The sequence below is a fragment of the Mastigoproctus giganteus genome, chromosome 1 (genome assembly GCF_048544385.1).
Source record: "Mastigoproctus giganteus isolate SK-2022 chromosome 1, ASM4854438v1, whole genome shotgun sequence".
NCBI lineage: Eukaryota > Metazoa > Arthropoda > Arachnida > Uropygi > Thelyphonidae > Mastigoproctus > Mastigoproctus giganteus.
The window spans coordinates 83,991,470-84,019,180 of record NC_143575.1 but is presented as its reverse complement, the minus strand read 5'-3'; the positions used below and the strand labels follow the sequence as shown (position 1 = coordinate 84,019,180).

At 37.1% G+C, this 27,711-nt stretch overlaps 1 protein-coding gene across 1 annotated transcript in view; it reads left to right on the top strand.

Moving 5' to 3' along the window:
* Positions 1–27,711, top strand: part of LOC150090948 (uncharacterized) — a 385,861-nt gene that overhangs the window by 78,608 nt on the left and 279,542 nt on the right. The window contains exon 5 of the mRNA XM_090378546.1: positions 25,054–25,150. Coding sequence (XP_090234672.1) covers positions 25,054–25,150 — 97 coding nt within the window. The remainder of the gene's footprint in view (positions 1–25,053; positions 25,151–27,711) is intronic.

The following is a 27,711-nucleotide window of genomic DNA, read 5'->3' as shown; positions in this document are numbered from 1 at the left end:
TGAATGGAATTTAATTAAAACAAAAAACGTTATTGCCACTTTTGTGGGGGAATCTTCTTCTGTTCAAGCGGAATCTAGGCCGAGGTGAATATAGCCACTTTTCAAATTTATCAGCAGTGTCTCTCAAAAAGGAAGATTTACTTACATACTGCCAACACTTGGAGGTTCTCCATGCTGATTTTAATGAGCGATTCAAGGATATTCTAAACATGAATATACCAAATTGGGTTCTAGATCCTTTCTCACATGTAAACACAAAAGGATCATCAGATTTAGAAGAGGAACTCATAGAACTCACAACAAATGAAGAACTAAAAATAAAATTCAAAAGTGAATACCAAGAGTTCTGGCTTCAGAAATCAATACCGACACTGTACGCTGGATTATGGGAAATAGTGCAGAAATTTTTAATTGCATTTCCATCTTCTTATTTGGCTGAGCATGGGTTTAGTGCTGTAGCGAATTTACTATCTAAGAAAAGGAACCGATTGCATATAACTGAGCATGGTGATTTACGACTGTTTTTAACCAAAGTTGAACCTGATATTAACAAACTTTTAAAAATGCATCAGGCTTATTCTTCACATTAATTTGTTATTTTTTCTTTGTATTTTCACTTTGTAAGTTTGAAATAAACAATTTTCTAATTCATTTGATGGTGTTTTAATTATTACAATAAGATTCTTACTAATGTAATACAATCTCCTAATATGTATTCTGAATTTTCATATTTAAACCATTGTATGAAACTTCACATTAATTTGTTATTTTTGCTTTGTATTTTTACTTTCTAAGTTCGAAATAAACAATTTTGTAATATATTTGGCGTTTTAATTATTACAATAAGATTCTTACTAATGCATTTGCAATCTCTTAATATGTATTCCGAATTTTCATATTTAAACCATTGTATGAAACTGTGCATAATGTTATTCGAGGATACACTTTACAATCTTTACACATGGGCTATGTTTCATCAAAATCGGAATAGCAATAACTGTGTTCAAGATGAAGCACATATTGGCCACTACTTTTTCAATAATTTAACAGCATAAGCAGTAATGTATCATTAGTTGCTGTTTATGTCGAAAATATCAAACGGCTTGAACGTGGAAAACTGTTATAATGGGGGTGCGCTACAAAATTTGTATTGCAAAGTGGGCGGTGCCCCAAAAAAGTTTGGGAACCTATGCTCTATAGCAAAGTTTCTGGCATTCCCCTCCCCCATACTTCTCCTTCAACCCATGCACGGTACTAAGTATAAGTACTAGGTTTTGATACCTTTCGTGTTTGGGGTTTTCATAAAAAAAAAAAAAAAAAAAAAAAATGAGCCCTTAAATCAAATTGATATATATATGTGTGTGTTTCGGGCAATATGATAAATCGGAAACTATCCATAATTACCGGATATTATGTATAATTCCCAATAATATTGGAGAATATGCTTAATTTATCAAACATATCGGATATTATGAATAATCTCCAATGCTTACTGGTAATATCGATTAATTGAAATTAGATGCCAACAGAATACAAAAAAAAAATCAAAGTTTAATGTTATTTATTATTACAAGATAAACTATGATGACATTTTGAATTGCACAGTTTGTTACTATATCTACAACTACATTTATTACTAACAAATAGATATTTATTGTATACCCAGTATAAAATGAAATATAAGTACAATTGTACTTATATTTCATTTTATACTGGGTATACAATAAATATCTATTTGTTAAACTATGGACCCCAGTACTCCAGGCCCATTTGTCACTACATTTATTACTGTTGCATTTTCCTTTAAAATTACATTTTTTGTAACCTTGACCACCAAATATGGAAAACTTCTTAACACACTCCCGCAAAGATAATTCTGAGTCTGGAACTTCCTCGACACATATAAAAAACTCATTTCTGGTATAAACGTTGGCCAATTTCCCTTTGTTTGTACCCAATTTATATAGTCCACTATTGTCAATATTCATAATTACTTCCAAGCAATTTCTTGGGTAGCTTCTGGCTCTGTCAACATCAGGAATTCTTATACATACCATATCACCTACTTTTCGAGTAGGAAACTTTTTGTTAGACACGTTTATCATTTTTTTTTAGCTTGTATTTTAAGATTTTCTTTTACTATTTTACGTTTTCTTTATATTTGTGCTTTCCTATTCGCAACAATATTATCCAAGTCCTTGTTATTCTCTTTAATATTCTCCTCAACGTTCTCCATATTCTCCTCAACGTTCTCCATATTCTCTTCAATGTTCTCCATTATATTGTCATTTTCAATTTCAATACTCTTTATGCTAGTGTCTGCTGCAATCTCTCCAGAATCATAAATATTTGATTCCTTCTCTATCATATGATCATTTTTAAATTGCTTCATTAGATGCCTTTTAGTTCTTCCTTTTCTTTTAAATTAACAACAACTTCTTTGGGAAGCCATGAGGTTTTGAGGCCAATTTTAATGGGAGAACCAAACATAACTTCATAGGGACTGCATTTAATTCCTTGGTGATATGCTGTATTTTTAATTAATTTAACAAATTGTAATCCTTCACTCCAGTTACGTGTTTCATAAGTTTCTAGCCACGTACTCAATATATTCTCTATGTCCTGGTTTGCATGTTCGACAGAACCTTGACTCTGGCTGTGCCGAGGTTTACCATGTACGATTTTGAGTTCTTCCCAAGAAGAACATAATTCTTCAATAACTTTATTTACGAATTTGCGACTGTTATCACTTTGAAGGATAGAAGGAGCTCCAAAAATAGTAAATATATCCAATAAAACATAAGCAACTTCTTCAGCACGTTTGCTTTTTAAGGGATGCAATTGTACAAATTTGTATCCCTTGTCTTGCTGACTTTGCATGTTAATCAGGTCTACCTGACACCTACTATTCATTTCGTTAAACACCGTTGGCTTAGCCACTAAGCCTTTTTTAGGAACTTTATTTTTCTTCTGACAAGGCTGACATAAGTTTAAATATATCATTACAGACTCAGTGATTATATTTTTATACTTTTTTTGAATTTCGTTCATCATCCGATTTCTTCCCCCCATTCACCATTATACAAAAGGGGAGGGAGGATCAGATACTTGATGTACTTAATAGCTTCTCCCCTTTTATTAAATTTACTTCGGAGGTGGAAGCAGAGGGAACCCTACCATTCCTTGACGTGTTGGTTATTAGGGATGATTGTCGGCTCAAGACCAAGGTGTTTAGAAAGCCCATGTGCCGAGGTCAATATACTCATCACACCTCGGCACAAGCCAGCCAACACAAGGGTAGTGTTGTCGAGGCTTTAGTAGATAGGGTGTGGTCCCACCGTAGCACCTCTGAGGACAGAGATAACGAAATTATTCGTGTCACGGCAGACCTCAAGAAATGCGGCTACCCCCAGACGGTGTTGGACAGAATTATTAGCGGAGCAGAGTCCACCTGTACTGAGCCGTTCGCCCCTATGAGCACTGCATACATTCCCTACTATCCAGGCCTTTCAGACCACGTTGCACGAATAATTCGGGGGTGCCAGATACGTTGTGTGCAACTCCCGGGACTGAGGTTGTACACAGTGATATCCTGTGTCAAAGACCCCATAACGAAAGAAGCCAACAGTGGGGTGGTATACAAAATTAAATGCCCGGATTGTGGGGTGTGTTATGTAGGTGAAACGGGGCGATGACTGAAAGACTGTCTGGGGGAGCATATGAATGCAGTAAAGTCCGCAAACTATGGGAAGTCTGCCGTGGCAGAACATTTTTTGGGAGAAGCAACATCAAACTCCCCGGAGGATGCTGTCACCACAGATCATGCACAGGGGTTCTGGGACCGTAAGTGGCTTGAGAGTTTACGTATTGGGGCAGCTAGCAATTCCATTAATAGAGACAAGGGTGTACGTTTACATCCCCTCTTTGAAACCATGGTTCTTGGGCGAGATGAACGGTTTCAGTTAGCGTGCTCCCGAGCCATTTCCAGTTCCGGCCTTACTGCCGAGGAACCATGTGACGAGTGCCGCCGTGGATCTGCTATTTAAGGATGTGCCACACAGCAGAAATATGCTGTTGAGAAAGAAGATCGCTATCTCTGAAAGCTACAGTTGTTACGGTATTTTATTAATTGTTTTTATCGCTTTTATCATCATATTTTATATATTTTTGTATTTTATTGTAAATTAAATCGCATCAGTTTTAGACTACTATATATTTTATTTCATTTAATTTCATTTTATACGCTCATATTTTATTTTATTTTATTGTAAATAAAGTGTTTTAGTTGCAGGATTGGAATTTGTTTATTTGAATACCGCTGGTGTAAAGTGTAATTGTTCAATATGAATTGTCCCAGCCTTGTAGGCCGATTTAGAGATATGATTTCTCCATTACTTTAGAAAGAGTAGAAGTATTTGCAATGGGATGATTATTGGATGGGAAGGATTTGTCACCCTTTTTAGGAACTGGCTGTATATGAGCAAATTTCCAAGCAGAAAGAAAAACACCTTTGGAATAAGAAAGTTAAAAAAAGGTGGCAAAGAACAGGAGTAAGTTCAGGAGCACAGGTTTTGAGAACAAGTGGAGAAATAACATCAGGGCCTGTAGCTTTCTTAGTCAAGATTCGTCAAAATCCTTCTCACATCCTTTTGACGGAAGACCACAGGAGGCATTGAATGGTTGTTGCTATTTAGTTTTTAGGAGCATTAGCAACTAAGGCCATATTGCTCCGGACATATGCGTTGGTCATTCCCTGACCTTTCCGCATCCTCCGTATTTGGTGGTCATGGGCTCAAACCCCAGTCTAATCAAGAAGCGTGTGATACGCACTGCTGCTCCTGCCCACCTGGCTACGGAGGCGACCACCTATTGAATGGAGCGTGTTGGAAATGGTGGAAAGTGTTTTACCAAGATCATTAATGCACGAGTTAGAAGAAAAATGGGATGCTAGCAGATCAGCTTTATCCTTGGCTGAAGTGACAACAGAACCATGTGGTTTTGACAGAGGTGGGAGCAGAGATGGACAAAAGTTATGGCCAGTAGCTTTGGCAAGAGACCAGAATGCTCGGCTACCATTAGGGCAAGAAGCAAGTTTTCTACTCATAGCCTGTTCAAATCTAGTTTGGACTGATTAATAACTGCTCTACAATTGTTGCGAGCTTTAGTGTAGGCAAAAAATGAAACTGAGGAGTTGTACACAAGCCAATTACGATATGCAACATTCTTCTCTTGAACAGCCTTAGCACATTTATTGGAAAACCAAGATTTAGATAAAGGACGAGATTTTAAAGTGGAGTGTGGAATAAAGGATTTCATTCCTACAAGAATAATTTCACTGACACGATATGAGCAAACGTTGACATCAGAAGTTTTGAAACAGTAATCTGACCAAGGAAAAGAAGAAATCTTGCAGGTCATGCCATTTTGCATTCTTATAATGCCAAACAATACGAGGTTGGGAATAGCCATGAGATAAAGGCTCCATTGGAGAAGCGACAATCACCAAATTGTGATATGAGGTGCCTGAAGGACCACTCACTTCGACAGTGTACTTAGAAGGGTTGTGTGTGAGAAAAAGATCAAGCATGTTGGCTGTATAGGTAAGATTGTCCGGTATTCTTGTAGGTAAATGAACAATCTGTGCAAGGTCATTAGTAATTGCAAAAGGCTCAGCATTTCGACTAGCTGAGTCAGTGTGACTAGAAAACAGAAGCCAGCTGGAGTTGTGAAAGTTAAAATCATCAAGGAAAATGACCTCACTGTTAGGAAAGTTGGATTGGAGAAAGTCAAGTTGCAAAGAGAGGAAGTCAAAAGAGTTCCAAGTGATTAGTCGAGTTGATAGAACTGTAGGGACAACAGATGAATTTGACATAATGAGGTAGAGAGATTTTAAGCCAGAGAATATTGAAAATTGGAGATTCCAAATTACCAAGTCTCTGACAGGGAATATCAGAATGGTTATATGCACAAGTACCACCTTTGAGGTGAAAGGAATCATACAGCGAATAATTTGGGCAACTGAGGTGAGCAGTAGTTGAATCAACCAATAACTGAGATTCTGTGAGAAAAAGTACATGGGGTTTGGCAGACTGCAAGTGGAAATGGACATTGTTGAGATTAGAATTGAGATCAAGTATATTTGTGAGATGAACTAGGAAGTGTTTGGGAGGTTTAGATCTTTTTGCAGATAAGCTTACTCTTAGTTTGACAATTCATGGTGTATTCAATAGTAAGAAAAAGTGGAGGGGGCCATGCTGTATGAAATAATGAAATTTTTGGATATGAAAAGAATATACCTAGATCCTTGACATAATGTGGCCTCACACTACTTGGACTCCCTCCAGTCACTATCTGGCGGAGTAGAGGTAGCAAGATTGTAACTAGCTGATCCGGAAGCCTCCAAAAGAGTTACCAATAGGTTCAGTCTAGCGTACTAATCAGCGTCCAGTTTGCGAACACCATTTTAGAGCTGTATCCTCGAAATAACCTCAAAAGTCGTCAGTCATACTGCATGATGGGATAGATGGGGAAGGGTTGATCAGAAGTTAGCTCTGGAGACTAAACATGGGTTCCACCACTTCAAGCCTCCAATAAGCAAAGTGGTGGTATTGCATCCGTTGATGAGAGTCATCTACCACTTAGTATTCCCTGGTAACGCAGAGGGGTGGCATTCTCTATGTGATGTGGATGCCACACCGAGGAATACTGACCCTTACTTATGTTGGTTCACACCTGGGAGGTCACCCACAGTGTGCTTGTGCATGGAGGTTATACCCAGGATTACTAACAGTCCCACCATCGTGAAGGTGCAAGCAGAGGATTTGGTTGTCACAGACTGTCCGGACTTTGCTGAAATTGGGTCCACTTGACTTGCATGTCACCCGAATATCAGTTCCATCAGCGTTTTAGACTCCTAGGTAGCAAGTACAGCATATCTGAGAGAATGTCTGTGACAACCTCAAGGACCATATATGTAAAAAACATGATTACATAATTGTCTCACATTTGCTAAACGTGAGATGGAAGCTAAACAAAACAATGTGAAAATCAGTTTTGGTCCAAAAAAACAAAACATACTCATCTAATTAATGCTCATGCTAGAGGAAAAATTGGTTTGTTCATTACAACTGTGCCTATATTTAAAGCCCAACAGAAGAGAGGAGATTAATGTAATGAAGTCAACTGGTCAAATTTTGGTGTTATGTAGGAGAAACTTTAATTCTCAATTCCCAAAATGTGTACTAGTCACAGAAATGGCCCATATCACACTGAAAGAATGAACTTTTGTTAGAAAAAGCTTCAACATCTAGCACAGAAAATGCAATATACAACAATGATTGCAAAATACTGTAAACCATATAATCAAAATATGCTTAAAGATGGATTATACAATCTAAAAAAAAAAAAACTGTTGAATAAAAGATAAAAATTGGATCATTTATTAGAAAGACATCTCTATTCTGTTTGCTTTTCCCCTCCTCTATGCAGACCTAACCCAGCTAAGTTAATCTGTAGTCAGATTAGGCAGCATGTAGTAACTGCTAATCTGTCTTTTAAATGGGAAGATGTTAAATGACTTTTTGATCAAAAAAAAAAAAAAAACAGCTAAAACTGACATTTCAGAATGGTAGGAATCTTGCAAACATATATATGTCACTGAAATTGACAAGACACATGGTTAAATATCTTATTGATCAACGCATAGAAAATTTAATTATTGAAAGGTAGGTAAAAAAAATACAAATTATTTGCTTCCCTCCTCATATAGATAACTATCCAGTTCACCTTCAAATTTTCAGCCTCAACTACTTGCTGAGGAAACTAGTTATAATAATCAACAACACTGTCACTAAAAGGAAACATTCTACAATCTAGTCTAAACCCCTTCCCCTGTAATTTGAGTTCTGGAATTCTTTATAACAGTGAAAATTTTACCTTCATTTATTTTTCAATACCCCCCTCTCTAAGATATCTGGTCACCAATCTCTGTAGCCCACATAACCAAAGTCTTTCCTTGTACAGTCACCCTTTTACCAATCTCACCATGTGAGTTGCCCATCTTTTGACGTTTTCAAGAAGCTCAATGTCTTTTTTTTTTTAAACGAGGTTTCCATTCTTGGACACTGTATTTCAAATTCAGTCTTACAATTGCCTTATGTGAGGTGCATTCAAGTTATAAGCTCTCCAAATTTATTGTTATAAAGTACACAAGAAACAGAGGTGACACTTGCCTCACTTTTCAAAATAGTCTCCTAGAAACCACAGACATTTTTCACACCTGTTGCTTTGAAGGCCACAGCAAATCTTTCTTTGGAGTTTCTTTTCTCCTGCCATTTCTCTAGGCGCCTCCGTAGCCAGGTGGGAAGGAGCAGCAGTGCGTAGCACACGCTTCTTGATTAGACCGGGGTTCGAGCCCGTCACCACCAAATACGGAGGATGCGGAAAGGTCATTCAGGGAATGACCACCGCATATCCCGGAGCAATATGGCCTTAGTTGCTAATGCTCCTAAAAAAAACCAAATAACATAACCATTTCTCTAGCCAATAAGCAGCTGCTCCTGACATTTACCAGTGGGCTGAACCCACTGGTAAATAGCAGGAGCAGCTGCTTATTGGCTAGGAAATCTGCCACAAAGAGCATTCTTCATCATTGGGAACAACCAAAAGTCACTAGGTGCAAGATCAGATGAGTGTAAAGATGTGGGATGACCTCAGTGTGTTTTCTTTAAGTGCTCCACCGAGCATGTGTAAACATAGCTATCATTTCTTTAAAAATTTTTGCACATTTCTGGAAAGATGTGGTGAAGCGTTGTCCTGATGAAATGAATGTGATTTTTTGGTCTGTGTGGACGTTTTTTCTGAAGTGCTAGGAGTAACATTTTCTTCGGAAGTAATTCATATGCATTTCCTGTTGCTATGGTTCCTTGGGTGCAGAATATCTGAGGATTATTCCATCATTATCCCAGAAAATAGCAACCATCATTTTCTCTGCACTTGCAGAAATACTTTAACTTTTTGGATTCTGGTGGATCAGTGTGCTTCCATTGGGCAGACTGACATTTCATTTCTGGATTGAAGAGTGCAACCCATGTCTCATTCATTGTGACAATCAAGAAAAAGATAGATCCATTCATTGCAGCATTACTTCACGCAAGTTGACAATTGTTTTTTGTTCCTGGATAAGCTGTCCACTGAGATCTTGGAGTATGGTATGCACAGATCCAACAGAAATGGCTGTAGCTGTTACAATTTCATCCACTGTTGATATTCTTTCACCAAAAACCATTTCTTCAACCCAGCAGATGTTGGCCTCATAACAACTGGTTCAGCATCTTGATTCCCGTGTGTTGTTCTTGAAGGACTCCTGTCCTTAACAAAACTTACATACTCAGCTATGGACTTTTTTCACATCCATAAAGCCTACAGGACACATTCCTGACATCTCATAATGAATTTCAGTTGGGTCTTTCCAATCAGATACAAAAATTGGATAATTACATGTTCTTAACGAGTGAAGGACATCATTTTGAGTATTATAAACACAATATACTGTTTGAGGATGCTGCAATCAATGTGACATACTGCATTGTGTTGCCATCTTCTGAAAACATTCAGAACTAATTGGCAGTTATAGTAAAAGCAGTCCCATGCCATACACTTTGATTATTTTGTGAGAAATAAATTTAGAGACCTTAACTTTGAACCCACCTTGTACAGTGGGACAATGACCTCCCTATCTCTACAGGATATTGTGTGATTAATCATCGATAGGACACTATGTGCTATCCTGGCCACCTGTTTACAATGCTCAGAAACTTTCATGTCTGCCGATATCATAACTCCCAGACTCATTTTTTTTTTCTATTGTTTTTAGTTCAGCTCCACCAAGTACATAAGTTATTTTGAGGTTACTATTACCCAAGTGTCAGACTTGCATTTTGCTGCTTTAAAACATAGCTACCAATTTTCTGACCATTTTTGAAGCCTATTCAAGTCATCCTGAAAGAGTGCTGCTTGGCACTGATCATTAATGACTCACCTAATCTTTATATCGTCTGCAAATTTTCATATCACCCCCTTTATCTCTGCCTTCAGCCACCCTACAGTCGATCTTAGAAAGTTAAAATGAATACCATCTCTACAAAATGGATTCTTTCTACCTACAAGTGTAGGCTAAGCTAATAAAAGTTTCCTGTTTAGAGCCTTTTAGAGTCCCTCAAGTCTTGAGTCATGACGTTTGGCATATAATCCATACTATTGTGTCTGGCAGAATTGCAGACACACACATATTCTGACCTAACTTGCAGCATGTTTGCAGCACGGTCCTATATTTATCCAACATATTGTGAGGTTGTGTTCTTTTAATTTCATTAGTCCCCACTTGAATAATAATGCTGTCTTTATCCTCCTTAAAATCTAAGGATTGTTGGTAACATCGTCAATTGTTGTTCCTGCCAAACACACACTAGTTCTGGTCCATCTATCTTTATTACGAAAAATGTTACCCATTTCCCGGATAATAGAATCTCCCAATAAAACCAAATCTCTTTTAATATGCAGTTGATTGTTCTATTCTGGGACCCAAATCTGGGGTGCATCACTTGGAGGTCACAAGATTATTGAGTCTCTGACAAGCTCCCAGTTACCTTTGTTTACAGGACAAGCACCTGTTACTTCAGTGAACCAAATTCTTCTAGAATTCACCAAGTTTTAATTTGAGATCAGTACACTCTTTAAATCAGGTGCAAAGAAATGAATTGTCAATTGAGCTAGATTTGTCTGCTAGACCAACCTTAGAATACATGCCATAGGCTATACAAATACATATACAAATAAAATTTACATAAAGATGGGAAAATGAAACTCGTTATTCTCTCAAGGAGGTTACTACATTGCGGGAAGGGAAGTAAAATTTAAAATTTCACATGCTGTGAAGTGTGCAACTTGAAATGTCTTGAAATAAATAAAATGGAAGTATAATATAATATACCAAATATATGTATAATGTTTTTTAATTTTTTAATTATATTTATATACATAATAATATGAATTATATATTCATGTTTGAAATTTCATATTTAACAATCTTTTAAAGTGGAAAATTGGAGAAACTAAGTGACTGATATTTTGTCTAACATGTATGTTTGAAAATAAAAGGTGCAAAACACAGCATGTTTTAAAATTTTTTTATTAAAACTTTAAAAATACATACAGTAAATACTGCAATCCATTAATAAAAGATGAAATATTGACATTGTTTCAGCAGAATTCAAAAAATCTAAAACATTTCCCAGAAATTAAAACGAAGGTTGAACCTGTCAGGTAATCCGCCACCATTTTTGCTACATTTTGGGGGCCACTCCCGCCAGGTGAAGGGTAGGGTTGCATAATTAGCCTATATTGTAAAACAAGATTCAACTGTAGAATTTCTTCAAGTATTGTTGATTTTTCAGGATGGATCATATTGTATACAATAGCATAGTATATAGAATAGTATTATGAAAACATTTGAGCATAAAGGCAAGTAAGACTCTAGAGTTGATGGCATATACCTGGTAGTTTTGAGGGAAACTACCAGGGAATGTATTGAACCATTGTGGTTAATTTAAGCATGTGTGGACTCTGTGCAGTTCAGGTATTGGAAAAGTGCCAACATCACCAACACATAAAGGCAGTTCTAAGAGTGAAGTTGATAACTACAGAATGGTTAGTCTGACTTCAGTGGTAGAGAAATCCTAGAAGCAGTGATTAAGAGTGCAATCCAGGGACACTTGGATAGATATGGCATTCTGAAGGACACACACAACATGGTTTTTGTTAAGGGAAAATCATGTTTAACTGAGTAGGCTATTTTGACACAGTTACTCATCAGCTGGATGTAGGGAGCAATTTCAACATAGTTTATTCGAATTTTAGCAAAGCATTTGATGAATGCTTTCTAAAACTTTGCTTAAACCTAACTTATCAAATACTTTTAACAAATACCGAAACTTCTTGGTCCTTCATGAGAGGCTACTGTATAAGCTGGAACATGTGGGATTTGCAGCATAAGCCATAGGGTTCCTTTCACCATGTGGCCATTGATAATACTAATACTATTACTGGAAAGATTCTAAGATGGATTGCTGGGTAGCTGCAGGGAAAAAGGTAGAGGATTGTGATTAATGGATATTCTTCAGATTGGGATAACATCAGGAGTGGATTGGTTCTTGGACCACTGTTATTCCTCATTTTCATAAATGATATCAACAAAAGGATAGAAAGTGTGACGTCAATTTCCAAACGGTGTAAAGATTGATAGAATTGTTAATAAGTGCCAAGCAGATGGTCTGAGAAGATGGCAGCTATGTTTTAATGCACCTAAATGCAAGGTCTTGCATTTAGGTGCATTAAATAGCAGCCCCAGAATAAATTATACACTTGGTGGGGTTGAACTAAAACAATGGAGGAAGAAAGGGATCTCGGAGTTACGATACGGGCAGATATGAAGTTTTCTGAACAGTGTAAACAGGTAGCAAGGAAAGCCCATGGTGTCCTATCGATGCATTATCATTATTCTGTAGAGATAGGGAGGGTATAATCCCACTCTGTAAGGCAATTGTAAGCCCACATTTGGAATACTGTATTCAGGTATGGAGACCTCATCTGAAAAAAGGCATTGAGCTTATTGAAAGGGTCCAAAGATGGACAACTTGAATGGTAAAATCGGCAAAAGAATGACTGTATGAGGAAAGACTCCGACTGTATGAGCTACACAGCTTGTAAACCAGATGCCTTAGAGAAGATTTGATTGAGGTTTATAAGGCTCTGAGACGGATTAGTAAAATGGATGAAGATGGCGCACTATAGCCTTAGCTGCTGATGCACCATAAAAATCCTAATAACCAACCAACTGGATGAAGATGAAATTTTCACTTTATGAAAAATTCCAGAACTAGGGACCATAAATTTAAACCACACGAATTGAGGTTTAGATTAAACTGTAGGAAGTTTTATTTTAGCCAGTGAGTTGCCGATTGCTGAAACAATTTGCCCTCATAGGTAGTTGAGGCTGACAGTTTGAATGAATTCAAAGGTCAACTGGATAGTTCTCTGTGAGAGGATGGAAGCATATAATTTGTGTTTTCATATCTACTTGGTGTTTTTTTTTTTGTCATTGCAGCAAATGCCTGTGGCTTCCTTGCACTATATGGAGAATACTATTACTACTACTAAATACTCAGTTTTTTAAAAGCACTGTAAATTTCTGTTTATTTACTCACACTGTGTCTTTAATTCTCAGCTTTTAGTACCTGTGTTATATACACAAAGGTCATTTGACAGCTATATCAGAAAAGGGATGTAATACCTATTTCCTAATTAAAAAAAAAAATAGCTAACATAGTTTTAATCTTTTTAAAATTATGAAATGTGGGCACTCATCTTTTCTTGCATTTTTGTAGCTGGCAGGATTTGAACAAGCTAAAAGGGATAATAGATTGACTTCACCTTTATAATAGGTTGGATAGGCTTGTTACTTTATGAATTGCATTGTGAAAGGATATTCTCACATTAGCATTAGCATTAGTAGAGGCATATGATGCAAGAAAGCAAGCTTATTCAGCATCAGCCAAAAAAAAAAAAAAAAAAAAAAAACACCACTCCCATTTCACCCCTCTGTTTGCTCGAAATACCTGTCCAGTTGAGCCTTAAATTTGTTTAGGCTATCAACTTCAACAACAAGTGATGGAAGTCGGTTCCACCAACCAACCACCCCCCTGGCCAAAGGCAAATTTGCGCACATCTATCCGACATCCGTCCTTCCTCAATTTGAATTTATGCCCTCTGAGCTGTTTATTCTGAGCAAGATGAAGAATCCCATTGGCATTGAGCATGCTCAAACCATTCAAAGCCTTATACACCTCTATCAGATCACCTCGCCGGTGCCTAGTCTCCAGACTCTGTAATTTGCAAAACTTAAGCCTTTCTTCGTAAGAGCAACCCTATGTTCCATTCACTAATCTTGTTGCCCTTCTCTGTACCCGTTCCAGCAGCTCTATATCCTTCTTGAAATGAGGCCTCCAGACCTGTATACAGTACTCAAGATGTGGCCTAACCATTGCCTTATACAAGGGAATAATCACCTCCTTATCCCTGCTAGAAAAATTCCTGTATATCATTGACGAGACACCATGAGCTACTCTTGCAGCTCGTCTGCACTGCTCAGAGACCTTCATATTTGCCTGCACAATTACCCCCAGGTCCTTTTCATTCTCCACCACTGTCAGTGTAGTACTGCAGAGTTGATACGTTGCTCTGGGGTTACTGTTTCCCATATGTAGTACTTTACATTTGTCAATGTTAAACTTCATTTGCCACCTCTCAGCCCATCTGTTCAACCTTTCCAGATCCTGTTGCAGCAGCATAGCGTCAGTGGTGTCCTTAACGACCCTGCCAACCTTTGTATCATCTGAAAACTTGGACATTAAACTTGATATCCCATCATCAATATCATTCATAAACACCAAAAACAACAACGGACCCAACACTGAACCCTGAGGAACTCCACTAATAACATTAGTCCACGTTGAGCAGTGTCCATTGATTACCACTCTCTGTCTTCTGCCACTCAACCATCCCCTTATCCATAGCAGCAATTTGCCTCCAATGCCACACTGCTCCAATTTGTGCAGCAGTCTTCCATGTGCAACAGTATCAAAAGCCTTTCTAAGATCCAAATATATAATATCAAAGTTATTCCCTGCATCCAGTTCTTTTGTGACTACATCATAGTATCCAATCAAATTGGTCAGGCAAGGCCTGCCCTTAACAAAACCATGCTGCGTCTGAGCTATAACTGAATTCTTGTCTAGATGATCCTGCAGTGCTTCTTTAACCAGTGCCTCCATTAATTTACCTGGAACAGAAGTTAAACTAACAGGTCTATAATTACTTCTGTCAGCCTTTGATCCTCCTTTGCACATCTCCAGTCTATGGGTACCTCCCCTGAGTCCAAAGAATCTCTCATAATTATGGCTAGGGGTTTGCTTACTTCCTTTGCTGCCTCCTTTAATATAACTGGATAGATCCCATCCACCCCAGGTGCCTTTTTTATGTTTATCCTCAACAATCTCTCTTCCACTTTCCTCTCAGTTATTACAAAATCATCCAGCTCACTGCCAATGTTTACTTTACCTACATCATTCTCCTTCCTGAATAACTCCTCATGCGTGAATGTAGATGCAAAATACTCGTTTAGATTGTTAGCCACCTGAGCAGGATCCCCAACTGTTGAACCATCAATATCCAGTGGACCAATCTGATTCATCGCTTTCCTTCTTGAGTTTAAATAGGTAAAGAACTCTTTTCTGTTTTTCTTTGCATCCTTTGCCAAGGATTTTTCATAGTCTGCCTTTGCCTGCCTAATCTCCTTTGTGACTTGGTTACAGACCAACTTATATCTGTCATAGGCTTCCATGTCACCCATTAATTTGTATGTATCCCATGCATTTTTATTCTCTGCCACATGTCTCATTAGTTCATCTGACAACTATTTAGGCCTAAACCTTGAACAATATTTCTTAGTTGGTATGTAAAGCCTGGTAGCCTCCAAGATTAGTTCCTTGAATGCTTCCCATTTTGAGTTTGCTGTTGGTAACATCATCAGTTGGTCCCACTGTATAGAATTTAAATACTGTCTCAGACCATCATAGTCGCCTTTACGAAAACAAAAACTCTTCCCTTTACCTCTGATGGTAGTTACCTCCTTGAGTAAATCCCACTTCAACACACTGTGATCACTGCCACCTAGTGGTTCATTTATCTGCAGATTCTTAATGCATGAAGAATCACTACTGATAATCAGATCAAGAGTATTGCTCCCTCTTGTTGCCTCACGAACATGCTGATGTAGAAAATAATCATCCAATAAATCCACAAAAGCCTTGCTAGTGTGCGAGTGACCAATCCACAAATTCCAGTCAATATCTGGGAAATTAAAATCCCCCATTATAAGACTCTCTGATTTACTGGCCCACTCTATTTCCCTGTACAATATCTTATTATACTCATCAGAGTCATTAGGCCTATAGCACACACCTACTCTCAATTTTGATTTCCCTATGCTTATGTCACACTAAACTGACTCGACACTGCCCTGTCCATCGATGTCGACTGGCTTCACTTCCTTGGACTTTATGTGTTTCTTAACTAATAGCATAACCCCTCCTCCCCTCCTGTCCTGTCTATCCTTTCTATACACATTGTATTCCCCAAATTCCAGTTCCGCATTCCTTATATCTGTGTGACACCACGTCTCTGATATCCCAACAATATCTGCCATTGATGTTTTGAGCAATTCTTCAAATTCATCAAATTTATTTACCAAACTCCTAGCATTGGTGTACACGCAGGTATACATGCACCTGTTTCTATTCTTGGCTACCCTAACACAACCCATGTGTTTACTTGTACCGCAATGACTCCCAGCAGTCTCTGAAATATCCTGCATCTTGTTTTTCAGGCTTCTGCTCATTTCAATAGAAGCAGTGCAAGAATCACTTCCACCTCTGCCAGTGGCTACTGTTAATCTATTAGTCCTTGTATCCCCCCCCAACTAGCAGTTTTCCGACCCACCTAACACTGCCTCGACAGCATCAGCAGAAATTCTTGCACCCTTTCTATTTAAGTGTATCCCATCCCTGTAGAAGCAATCTCTCCTGTTAACAAGTACAGTCCAGGCTGAAAAAAATTCTACCCCTTGAGCCTTGCACAATCCCTCCAGGGCCAAATTGATCGACAAGGCTCTCATCATATACTCCCTCCTATCGTGTCTGGGCAGAATTGCAGACACTTTCAAATTCAACCCTGATTCACGGCTTTTTTTCAACAGTGACCTGTACTTGCTAAGTAATTCCGCTGGTCTCCTACTCTTAATATCATATATTTAATAATCGCAGCACTTGTGTGACAGCCTCTTTGTGACTTGCATGTCTCATCTTTTAACTGCCTGTCATCATTTAAAAATAGTGCAGGACCAAGGCAATCAGTTCTATAAAGGTGCTGCTGCTGCGATCATTAAGACTATGTACATTTACCAAGTAAGTTAAATCCTGCCAACTACAAAAACAGTAGAGAGCACAAGTCCCACTTTTTCATAAATTTGAAGTTATGTCTATGTTATAATTTAATGAATCTGCATAGGTATAAAACAAAAATAGTTAAATCAATTTTTTTTTTCATTATAAACTAAACATTAGTTTTTAAAAAAATTAAACAATATTAATTGTATGAGGTTATTTATCCAATTAAAATGCAACCCAGTTTGCAATACTGCAAAATTTTATTAAAAACAATTACAGAATTTAATTAAAACTATTATAAGATGTGCTGGATAGGGTTCCCTCTTAGCTGCATGTGCGGCCACACAGTTTGGTGTGCACACACTACATTCTGAAGTGCAACCGACCATGCTGCACCTGTGTCCATTGAGAAGTTCCCTGCCAAGGACTTCTTAATGGAGGTTTAACTTATTTCTATTACCACAATATAAATTATGCTTTTCATCTGTTAGAAACATATCTTCAGGAAAACCTGGAGGAACTTCAGCACAAACAATTCAAAAAAAAAAAAAAATTAGGGGGGGAAAATGTACCTTCCAAACCCATACTGGTAATAAATCTCATTGTATTATCATATGAAAAACATCTAAATCAGGAATCACCTACTCAAGTATTATTGTAATTATTACTAGTATTTTTTTATATACTTATTTTTCATTTTTATATAAAATAACTTCATTCTCTTTGTAAATTTGGTGAATAAAATGTTACAGGCAAAAATGTTCTTTTATATGTAATGACATTGAGGCTGTCACACCAGTGCTGCAATAATTTTATTTCACAATGCATGTATAAAACATCTGAAATGCATCAATAATTTGTATTTTTTGTAAAATAAAACCAATGAAAATGTTTATCAAATCGACAAAAGGAAAGATTCGTATGTATGTTCTATCCTTAGTTTTTATTTTAAAAATTTGATATTTTTTTTATTAAATAAGTCAATAGTCTTCAATAATTTTATTTTAAAACTCAATAGGCTTGCCTGTCAAAAAAGTCTAATTCAGTTTATGTTACTAAATAAACAGTACTAGGCTTTAAGTATTTGAGGAATAATTGTTACCCAAGACTCTCAAGCACTTTTTTTTAACTGCTGTTTGTTATGTGATTCAAGGATTATTTTCTGATTGCCCACTCTCTATTTTATAAAATGTTAAAACTGTCAAGAATGGTTTTCATACCACTAATTTTATATTAATAAAATATGTCTAATCTAAGTTATAACTATGATTAAATTGTTTATTTTGCAATTCATGTGTTAAAATCATAATCATATAATAATGATCATTAATTATATATATTGGGCATGCAGTGTGATGCCCATTCTGCACATTGAGGAAAAAATTAGAGGGAACTATGTTGCTGAAAGTGTCTACCTTTCTTTTGTAGACTTGTATTCTCTTTTTAGCACATTTGTTGCAGCTCTGAAAATTATATTCATCAGTGACATGACTGCAGTTTTCAGTGTTGTTGAATGTTATTATGGAATGTGTCTTGGCATTTGCAGAAAAATGATTTGGATGTAAGGTGACATTCCAAAATAAAAATACACACTGGAAAAATCTGTGCTACTTACTGCACTAATAAATACTTCTCAAATACCACTGTAATCATAATGGAACTGTTTTCTTCCACCTATATAAAAATATCTGACTCCATATCTGATAATACCATTTTGCTCTGTCCTAGTACATAGCATCGATCAGTGGAGTGTGCAATAAATGGGTAAAATATCTATTTTGTGTTTGCTTTGAGTATGTTTTTTAATTACTTAACTTTTTTGTTTTCTTCCAATGGTTTATTAGGGATTTTTTTTTTGTGTTAATAAATAAAATTACAAAATACATTTTCTGTTATCATTCTGTGTGATCCATATTGTCTGTGGTTCTATTTATCTCAGACTACCTGAACTCTTCTTACTCAGTTAAGAAGTAAACAGAAGGATGCATTTCTGCTTTTGATTTTTTAGTCAAATGAGGGTGATCCATCTGAAGGAGGTTCTGAATTAGTTGCATATTACTTAGAAACAGGTAATTTTACAATATTTGATAACATGTTAATATTGGATAGAGAACCAACAAAGTTTAAGTTGTAAACCAGCAAAACTTTAGCAATTTGGTCAACTATAGTTCTGTTAACATTCATAGTTCATTAATTTTATCAGAAGAATGAGATTTAAAACAGATTTATTATAGGTTTAAGTTCAGTAATTAGAGTAAGTTCATTTTGCCGCACTTCCGCTATACCCTAAAGAATGCTGCTGTTCATTTATTCAGGGTATCAGCTAGAGGACAGGCAGTCATGCCCAGATTTCCAAGTGAAAACTGACTTGTTTCTTCTAAATACTCCCCCCCCCCCTCATTTTCTGATATTTTTCACCCCTGACCTATTAATTTATATCGTGGAAAAGGGGCTCTTCTACTTTTCTTTTTCTGTTCTTTTTTGCCTTCTAACCTTCCCTGCTTATCCCCATGATATAATGCAATGGAACATTCCATGGAAATAAATTAAACCATGGAACTTCACTACTTGCCTTTTGAAGATGGTATTCTGAAAAACTGTCATGTTTTAGATCAGCTTACATCTGCTGGCTTTTTTACCATATCATTAGGATGGTTTCATTGGATATGGGATTCAGATAATTAAAATTTCATGTTCTCTAGGTTGAGTATGCTATTCGTTAAATGTTTTAATCCAAATGGAAAGTTTTTAGGGTTTCCCAGTTCTTATGGATGGATGTCATTGTGTAATCATAACTTCAAGTATGTTATGTTTGTTCAGAAATTTTTCATTTTGTTTAATTTATAGTCTGAAATTTTGCTTAATTTTGTATGATGTGTTTGATGGTTTTTGCTTTTTATTTGCCATATTCACCAATTTTTTCAATTAAATTAATCATTCATAATAAAGGGGTCTGATATATCCTAATGTAGGTCGCATTTGTCCTAGTTTACTTTTTTTTTTTTTTTTATGAAAACTGCATGCAAGAGAGGTATTAGAACCTGTGGTACTTAGTACTATGCATTGGTTGAAGGCTGAGAAGTTGAAAGAAGATATGTTGAAAAAAGATACAAGATACATGAAAGAATAAAGGTTGAACAGGACCAGGGTATGTCTGCAAGGGGCAAAAGTTGATTATGTTGTAGAGCAGATATCATCTTTTAAGAGCACAATATTATTGTACACGTTGGAACTAATGGCATTGAGAGTAAGAGATCTGCAGATTTACTCAACAAGTACAGGTCAATTTTGAAAAAAAGTCGCAAGTTAGGGTTGAATGTGAAAGTGTCTGCGATTCTGCCCAGACACAATAGGAGGGAGTATATGATGAGAGCCTTGTCAATCAATTCGGCCATGGAGAGATTGTGCAAGGCTCAAGGGGTAGAATTGTTTTTCAGCCTGGTCTGCGCTTGTTGACAGGAGAAACTGGTTCTACAGAAAAGGGGTACCCTTGAATAGAAAGGGTGCAAGAATATTTACTGATGCTACGAGGCAGTGTTAGGTGGGCCGGAAAACTGCTAGAGGGGATACACAGACTAAAAGGTTAACAGTGGCCGCAGGCAGAGGCAAAAGTGATTCTTCCACTGCTTCTATCAGAATGAGCAGCAGCCTGGAAAACAAGGTAATGGAGATTTCCAGGATTGCTGGGAGTCATAGTGGAACAAGTAAATACATGGGCTGTGTTAGGGTAACTAAGAATAGGAACAGGTGCATGTATACTTGCGTGTACACCAATACTAGGAGTATAATTATTAAATTTGATGAGTTTGAAGTGCTAGTCAAGACATCAAGGGCAGATATTGTTGGGATATCAGAAACGTGGTGTCACACAGATATAATAAGCAGTGCAGAATTGGAATTTGGGGAGTACAATGTGTACAAAAAGGATAGACAGGACAGGAAGGGGTTATACTGTTAGTTAAGAAACACATAAAAATCTAAGAAAGTGCATCTAATTGATGTCGGTGGACAATGCAATGTTGAGTCTGTTTGGTGTGACATTAGCACTGGGAAAATAAAAATGAGCGTAGGTGTATGTTATAGGCCTAATAAATCTGATGAGTATAATGAGCAATTGTGCAGAAAATAGAGTGAGCCAGTAAATCAGAATGTCTTATAATGGGGGATTTTAACTTTCCAGATATTGACTATAACTTGTGGATTGGTCACTCGCACACTAGCAAGACTTTTGTAGATTTATTGGATGACTGTTTTTTATAGCAACATGTTCGAGAGGGAAGGTGAGGGAGTAACACTCTTGATCTAATTATCAGCAGTGATTATTCATGCATTAAGGATTTGTAGATAAAGGAACTACTGGGTGACAGTGATCACAATGTACTGATGTGGGAATTACTTAAAGATGTTACTACCATCGAGGCTAAAGGGAAGGGCTTTTGTAAAGGTGACTACAGGGGTCTCAGACAGTTTTTAAATTGTGTACAGTGGAATCAACTGATGTTACCAATGTTGAATTCTAAATGGGAAGCCTTCAGGGACTTAATTTTGGAGGCTACTAGGCATTTCATTCCAACTAACAAATACTGTTCAAGGTTTAGGCCTAAATGGATGTCAGGTGAATTAATGAGACTCGTGGCAGAGAAGAAAAATGTATGGGATGCATATAAAGTGTCAGGTGACACAGAAGCCAATGCAGATATTAACTAGTCTGTAATCAAGTCACAAATAAAGTTAAGCAGGCGAAGGCAGATTACGAGAAATTTTTGTCAACGGATGCAAAGAAAAACAGCAAAGGGTTCTTTACTTATGTAAATTCTAGAAGGAAAGGGATGAATCAGATTGGACCACTTAACATAGATGGGTTGACTATTGATGATCATGCTCAGGTAATTGATAAACTGAATGAATATTTTGCATCTACATTCACACATCAGGAGTTATTCAATGAGGGGAATGCCAGAAGTTTATCAAACTCTAACAGGGAGCTAAGTGATTTTGTAATAACTAAGAACAAAGTGAAGGAGAAATTGTTGAAGTTAAACATAAAGAAGGCACCTGGGGCGGACGGAATCTATCCAGTTATATTAAAGGAGGCAGCAAAGGAAGTAAGCAAACCCTTAGCCATAATATATGAGAGCATCCTTGGGCTCAGGGTTGATCCCTATGGAATGGAGGTGTGCAAATGTATCACTAATTCACAAAGGGGATTCAAAAGGTGACACAAGTAACTATAGACGTGTTAGTTTATCTTGTGTTCCAGAGAAAATAATGGAATCACTGGTTAAAGAAGCATTGCAGGATCATCTAGACAAGACTGCAGTAATAGTTCAGACACAGCATGGGTTTGTTAAAGGGAGGTCTTGTCTGACCAGTTTGATTGGATACTATGATGTGGTTACAAAGGAACTGAATGCCAAAAATAATTTTGATATCATATACTTGGATTTCAGGAAAGCTTTTGATATTGTTGCACATAGAAGACTGCTGTACAAATTGGAGAGGTATGGCATTAAGGGTAAGTTGTTACAATGGATAAAGGGATTTTTGAGTGGGAAAAAGACGGAGAGCGGTAATCAATGGACACTGCTCTTCATGGGCAAATGTTATTAGTGGATTTCTCATCTGCAAAAATTAAGTTTGCAGATGATACAAAGGTTGGCAGGGTTGTTGACGATAGTAAAGACAGTATGCTACTTCAGCTGGATCTAGATAAGTTGGGCAAATGTACTGAGAAGTGGCAACTAAAGTTTAACATTGAAAAATGCAAAGTACTGCATGTGGGTAGCAATAACCGAAAAGAAACGTACCAACTGTGTGGTACTACACTCTGGGAAGTGGAAAGTGAAAAAGACTTGGGGGTAATTGTGCAGTTAAATATGAAGTTCACTGAGCGGTGCAGACGGGCTGCCAGGGCAGGTATTGGAATCTTGTCAATGATATATAGGAATTTTGCTAGCAGGGACAGGGAAGGTGATTATTCCATTATACAAGGCAATGGTCAGGCCACACCTAGAGTACTGTGTACATATCTGGAAGTCTCATTTTAGGAAGGATGTAGAGTTTCTAGAACGTGTACAAAGAAGGGCAAAAGAGATTGGTGAGGGGAACAAAGGGGTGCTTACCAATAAAGGCTTAAGTTCTGCAAGTTGCAGTATCTGGAGACTAGGCACCTGCGAGGTTATCTGATTGCCTCAATCAGATAAGGCCTTGAATGGGTTGAGCAAGCTGAATGCTGATGGGATTCTTGCTCAGATTAAGAACCTGAGGGGTCACAGTTTCCAATTGAGGAAAGGCAGTTGTAGAATAAATGTGCGGAAATTTCCCTTTAGCTAGCGAGGTAGTTGATTGGTGGAACAGACTTCCATCTTTTGTTGTGGAAGTTGATAGCCTAAATAAATTTAAGGCTGAGCTGGACAGGCATTTGGAATGAATGGAGGGGTGAAATGGGAGTGTTTTTTTTTTTTTTGGCTGATGCTGCATAAGCTTGCTTTCTTGCATCGTATGCCTCTGCTAATGCTTCTTGTTGACATGAAGCTTGAATTTCCATAGATTGTAATTTTGAAGAAATATGTATGAAGGGAGGCTGTTTCAGAAAACCGAAGATTAGTGAATAAATGAGGAAAAAGGAAAGTTGGTTCTGTTAGTTTATAAAGTTGGACAGTAAAAGGATGTGGACTGGTTGCAGCACACTCAGACTGGTTTGGAATAGAGCTGGAATTATAGAAGCCACTTCAGAAGAGCAGTGTCCATAGAAGTAGCTATAGAAAAGGCATGCAGCAGAAACAGAATGCGTATGACACATGGAGTGGAGAGACCTTGATAGAAATGAGTCATTGATTAACTGAACTGCCCCAGATATGGAAACAATATTCCATGGTAGGGCAGATTTGCAATTTGTACAGAGTAATCAGTTTTTTGGAAGAAAAGTAATGCTGAGAGCAAAAGAGAAAGCCCTATGGTTTGGATGCAGAGGGTGCAATATTTGTGATGTGCTTATGCACATCACAAATATTGCAGATTTTATCCCTAATAGAGATATGTGATCATGTCTAGAAATCTGAATGTCATTGAAGATGAGCATAGGAGCAAAAGAAATCTTTTTGTGAGTTATAAGCCAGGACTGAGTTTGAGGGCTTGAAATCAACTAAGTTATCTTTGCCTCCATTGGAGAAATACGTGGAGGTCAGCATTTAAAGAATTGGTTGTGTATTTTCTAAAAGTTGAAGCCGTTTATGCAAGGAAAGGTTTCTCAAACTGGAAGGTGTGAATGCAGTGTGCTATCATCAGCAAAACTATGGATAGGATTTCTGGTCAATGGAAGAAGTTCATTAATATACAAGAGGAACAAGAGTGGAAGAAAGAACTGAACCCTGGATAACACCAGCATTGGTAGAGAAGTTAGAGGAACAGAGAGCTGTCTACCATCACCCATTGAGTGGTCACTGAGAAAACTGGATACCCAATTACAAAAGACAGTTGGCAAACAATAAGATGGGAGCTTAATTAGAAGACCTCTATGCCAAACACAATCAAAAGCCTTTGAAATGCCAAGAGCAACTGCTTGAGTTTCACCGAACTTTTCCATTGAATTTATCCATAGGCGGTTAACATCAGCCAGTTTATCACCAGTCGATTGACACTGATGGAATCCATGCTGATAATCATTGATTGGGTGGCAGTTTCTATATAGCTTTGGAATTTTAGGTTAATGTATTTCTCCCTTACAATAGTTCTGATTAGAAAGATGTACTGAACAAAGCAATCTTCTAAATGGATGGAAATAGTTTTTGCTACTTGGAAGAGCTTATATACAAATTGGAATATAAATTCTTAAATTTTCTCATGTGGTGTTCTCTAATATTAAACTTTTTGAGTAATACTCATCTGACTTCATAAATTATGAAATGTTTAAAAAAACATGATCAGAGAGAGATGAAAAAAATTTCTCCTTTATTGTGATATTTATATTGTTTTCATTTCTCTTCTTTTATAGAACTTTGATGGACGATGATGTATTGGAAGTCAATGCTGACACAGAATTTGATAGCTTTTCTCAGGAGACAGAGACTATTCCTACAACATATAAGGAGGTTGTTTATTTTCTTTTATTTATTTATTTATTTTTACTCTTTATAGATATTTCTTGCTGCATAAGTAGAATAGAAGGGTTTAAAGTAAAATAAATTTAGAAAATGCTTGCAGAATTCACTATGAAACAAAATTTTAAAAAGATAGTGTTTATATGCATTTCTTAGTGTTTACTTATTAATTTAACTAAGCTGATTTTGAATAAGACGGTAATTTTTGTAAAGCATTGTTGGTTTGCCCAGAAATGAAAGAAAAGTAAATTCGCAATATATATCAGATTTATCAGCAGTATTTAACTTTTGTACAGAATAAAGTACAGTGCAACCTCAATATAGCATGGGTGTCAGGCAACAACTTTATAAGCGAAGTGCGTTATATATAGCCAAAAAAAATTTTACCATTTTTTCCCCATATTTTTTAACATAAATACACCTTATTTATTAAATACAGACTGAAAGACAAAGTATTAAAGGTTATATCATTCCCTTTACATCCTGCTAATATACAATGCTATTATGGACTAGCCAACCATGATAGTAGGTTTTGAAGACTCAAATAATGCCCTGATCCTTGGGCTTAATTAGTGCAGTTACGGTCCTTGGCAGAAACACAACTCTGATCTTGCCATCTTTCAGTTTCAGGAATTAACTGAAGGAGGAGGAGTGCTGGGCGGTGTCCAACAGTAACAGAGCCTTTTCTTCAAGTTTTTGGAAGGCAAGAGGCATCTCACTGATGGATCTATTTTCCTGGAGGTAGAGAAAGCAAGGGAATTTGAAACCACCTTGCAAACCAATAAGGAACTGCAGCATCTTGAAGCCCACACAGTCATCCCATCATTGTAATCATACTTCATTTTCTCTAACACATGCTTCATATTTCTGTAGCCTTTCTTAATATGAAGAGAGTGCTAATCGATTCGTGTGTATTATCATTGTAAAGCAACACAGCTTTAAAACGTTTACTTGGATAGTTCAAGTAAAACTTTTACTTGACCTATCCATGAAAAGATTATTATTATTTCGTATGGCAAAATGAGGATACATTTGTAACAGACAATATCAAAAAGTATAAATAAAATGCAATAGGCCTAAACACAATATTTACAGAGAAAAATTATAAATAACATTTTGATGAATTAAAATATAATGTCCAGTTTATTCAGCCAGTTAATAGCATCGTCAGTAACACTATGTAGATCTTGGATGGGTCTTTCAAATCTCCTCTTTGGGCACTCTGAGACGACATGCTGGATGGTCTGGGGCACATTGTCACAGTCACAAAATGGGTTTTCAGTTTTTCCCCACTTGCGCAGCCAAAACTTTCATCTTCCATGACTTGTTCGGATTCTATTCAAGGATGTCCATTCCTTTCTTGGTAAGTTGAAACCTGGTACAGCTCTGCATGGATCATTGACTAAACCCAGGTGGTCGGGATTTGAAGTGGTCCATTCTTCACGCCTGGTCTGATCAGCATTAAAATGTGACTTAATAAGTTTCTCACCTAGCTTCCATAGGGGGTTCCTGGATTTCAATCTCTCCGGTTTCTGGGGTTTGCAATCCTGATGTATAGGCAATTGAGGATTTCTGTGACATTTTTGCCATTCTTTCGGCAAAGCTGTTTCTCTTCTTATATGAGGGGGATGGAAGTTAGATAACACTGGTAACCATTTTAAAGGTGTCGATTTAATGGTGCCTGATATTGTTCTCATTGTGTCATTCAGTTGGGTATCAACTTTTACAGAGTGTGCACTATTAAGCCATACGGGACAGCAGTATTCTGCAACTGGGTAGACTAAGGCAAGGGCTGATGTTCATAGCACTGTTGCGTTTGCTCCCCAGCCTGTTCCACTGAGTTTGTGCAAGATGTTATTCCTAGTTTTTATCTTTGCTGCAATATTACAAAGGTGTTGTTTATACGTCAGTGTTCGGTCCATTGTGATTCCCAGATATTTTGGACAGGGGTTGTGTTTCAGTCGTTGGCCTTTATATTCCACTTGAGGCATATAATTAGCCCTTTGATTATCCAGATGAGAGCAGCTAACTTCAGTTTTATTTAAGTTAGGTTTAAGTTGCCATGTATGAAAATATTTATTCAGGTTATGAAGATCCTTTGTGAGTTCAATTTCGGCTGTTTTGAAGTCAGTAGACTGGGCAGTCAGAGCTATGTCATCTGCGTACATGAATTTCCTAGAAGCAGTTGCTGGAAGATCTGCAATATAGATATTAAATAATAATGGAGCAAGAATTGATCCCTGTGGTAAACCATCATTTAATATATAAGGCTTGCTCACTCTGCCGTTTAAATGTACTTCAAACACTATTGCATAACATGTTAAGTAGGATCACAAGGGTCTTACAAGGAATAATCTTCAAAAATTTCAGAATTATTCCTTGTCGCCATACTGTGTCATAAGCTGATGTCAAGTCCACAAAAACTGCAATGGTCTTATCTTGAAATCCATTCTCAGTGTGGCTAGTAAGTGCCAGTACCTGATCACAGCAGCTTCGGCCTGGTCGGAATCCAGCTTGTTCAGTTGGTATGTGTTAGAAGGTTGTAGTTGAGA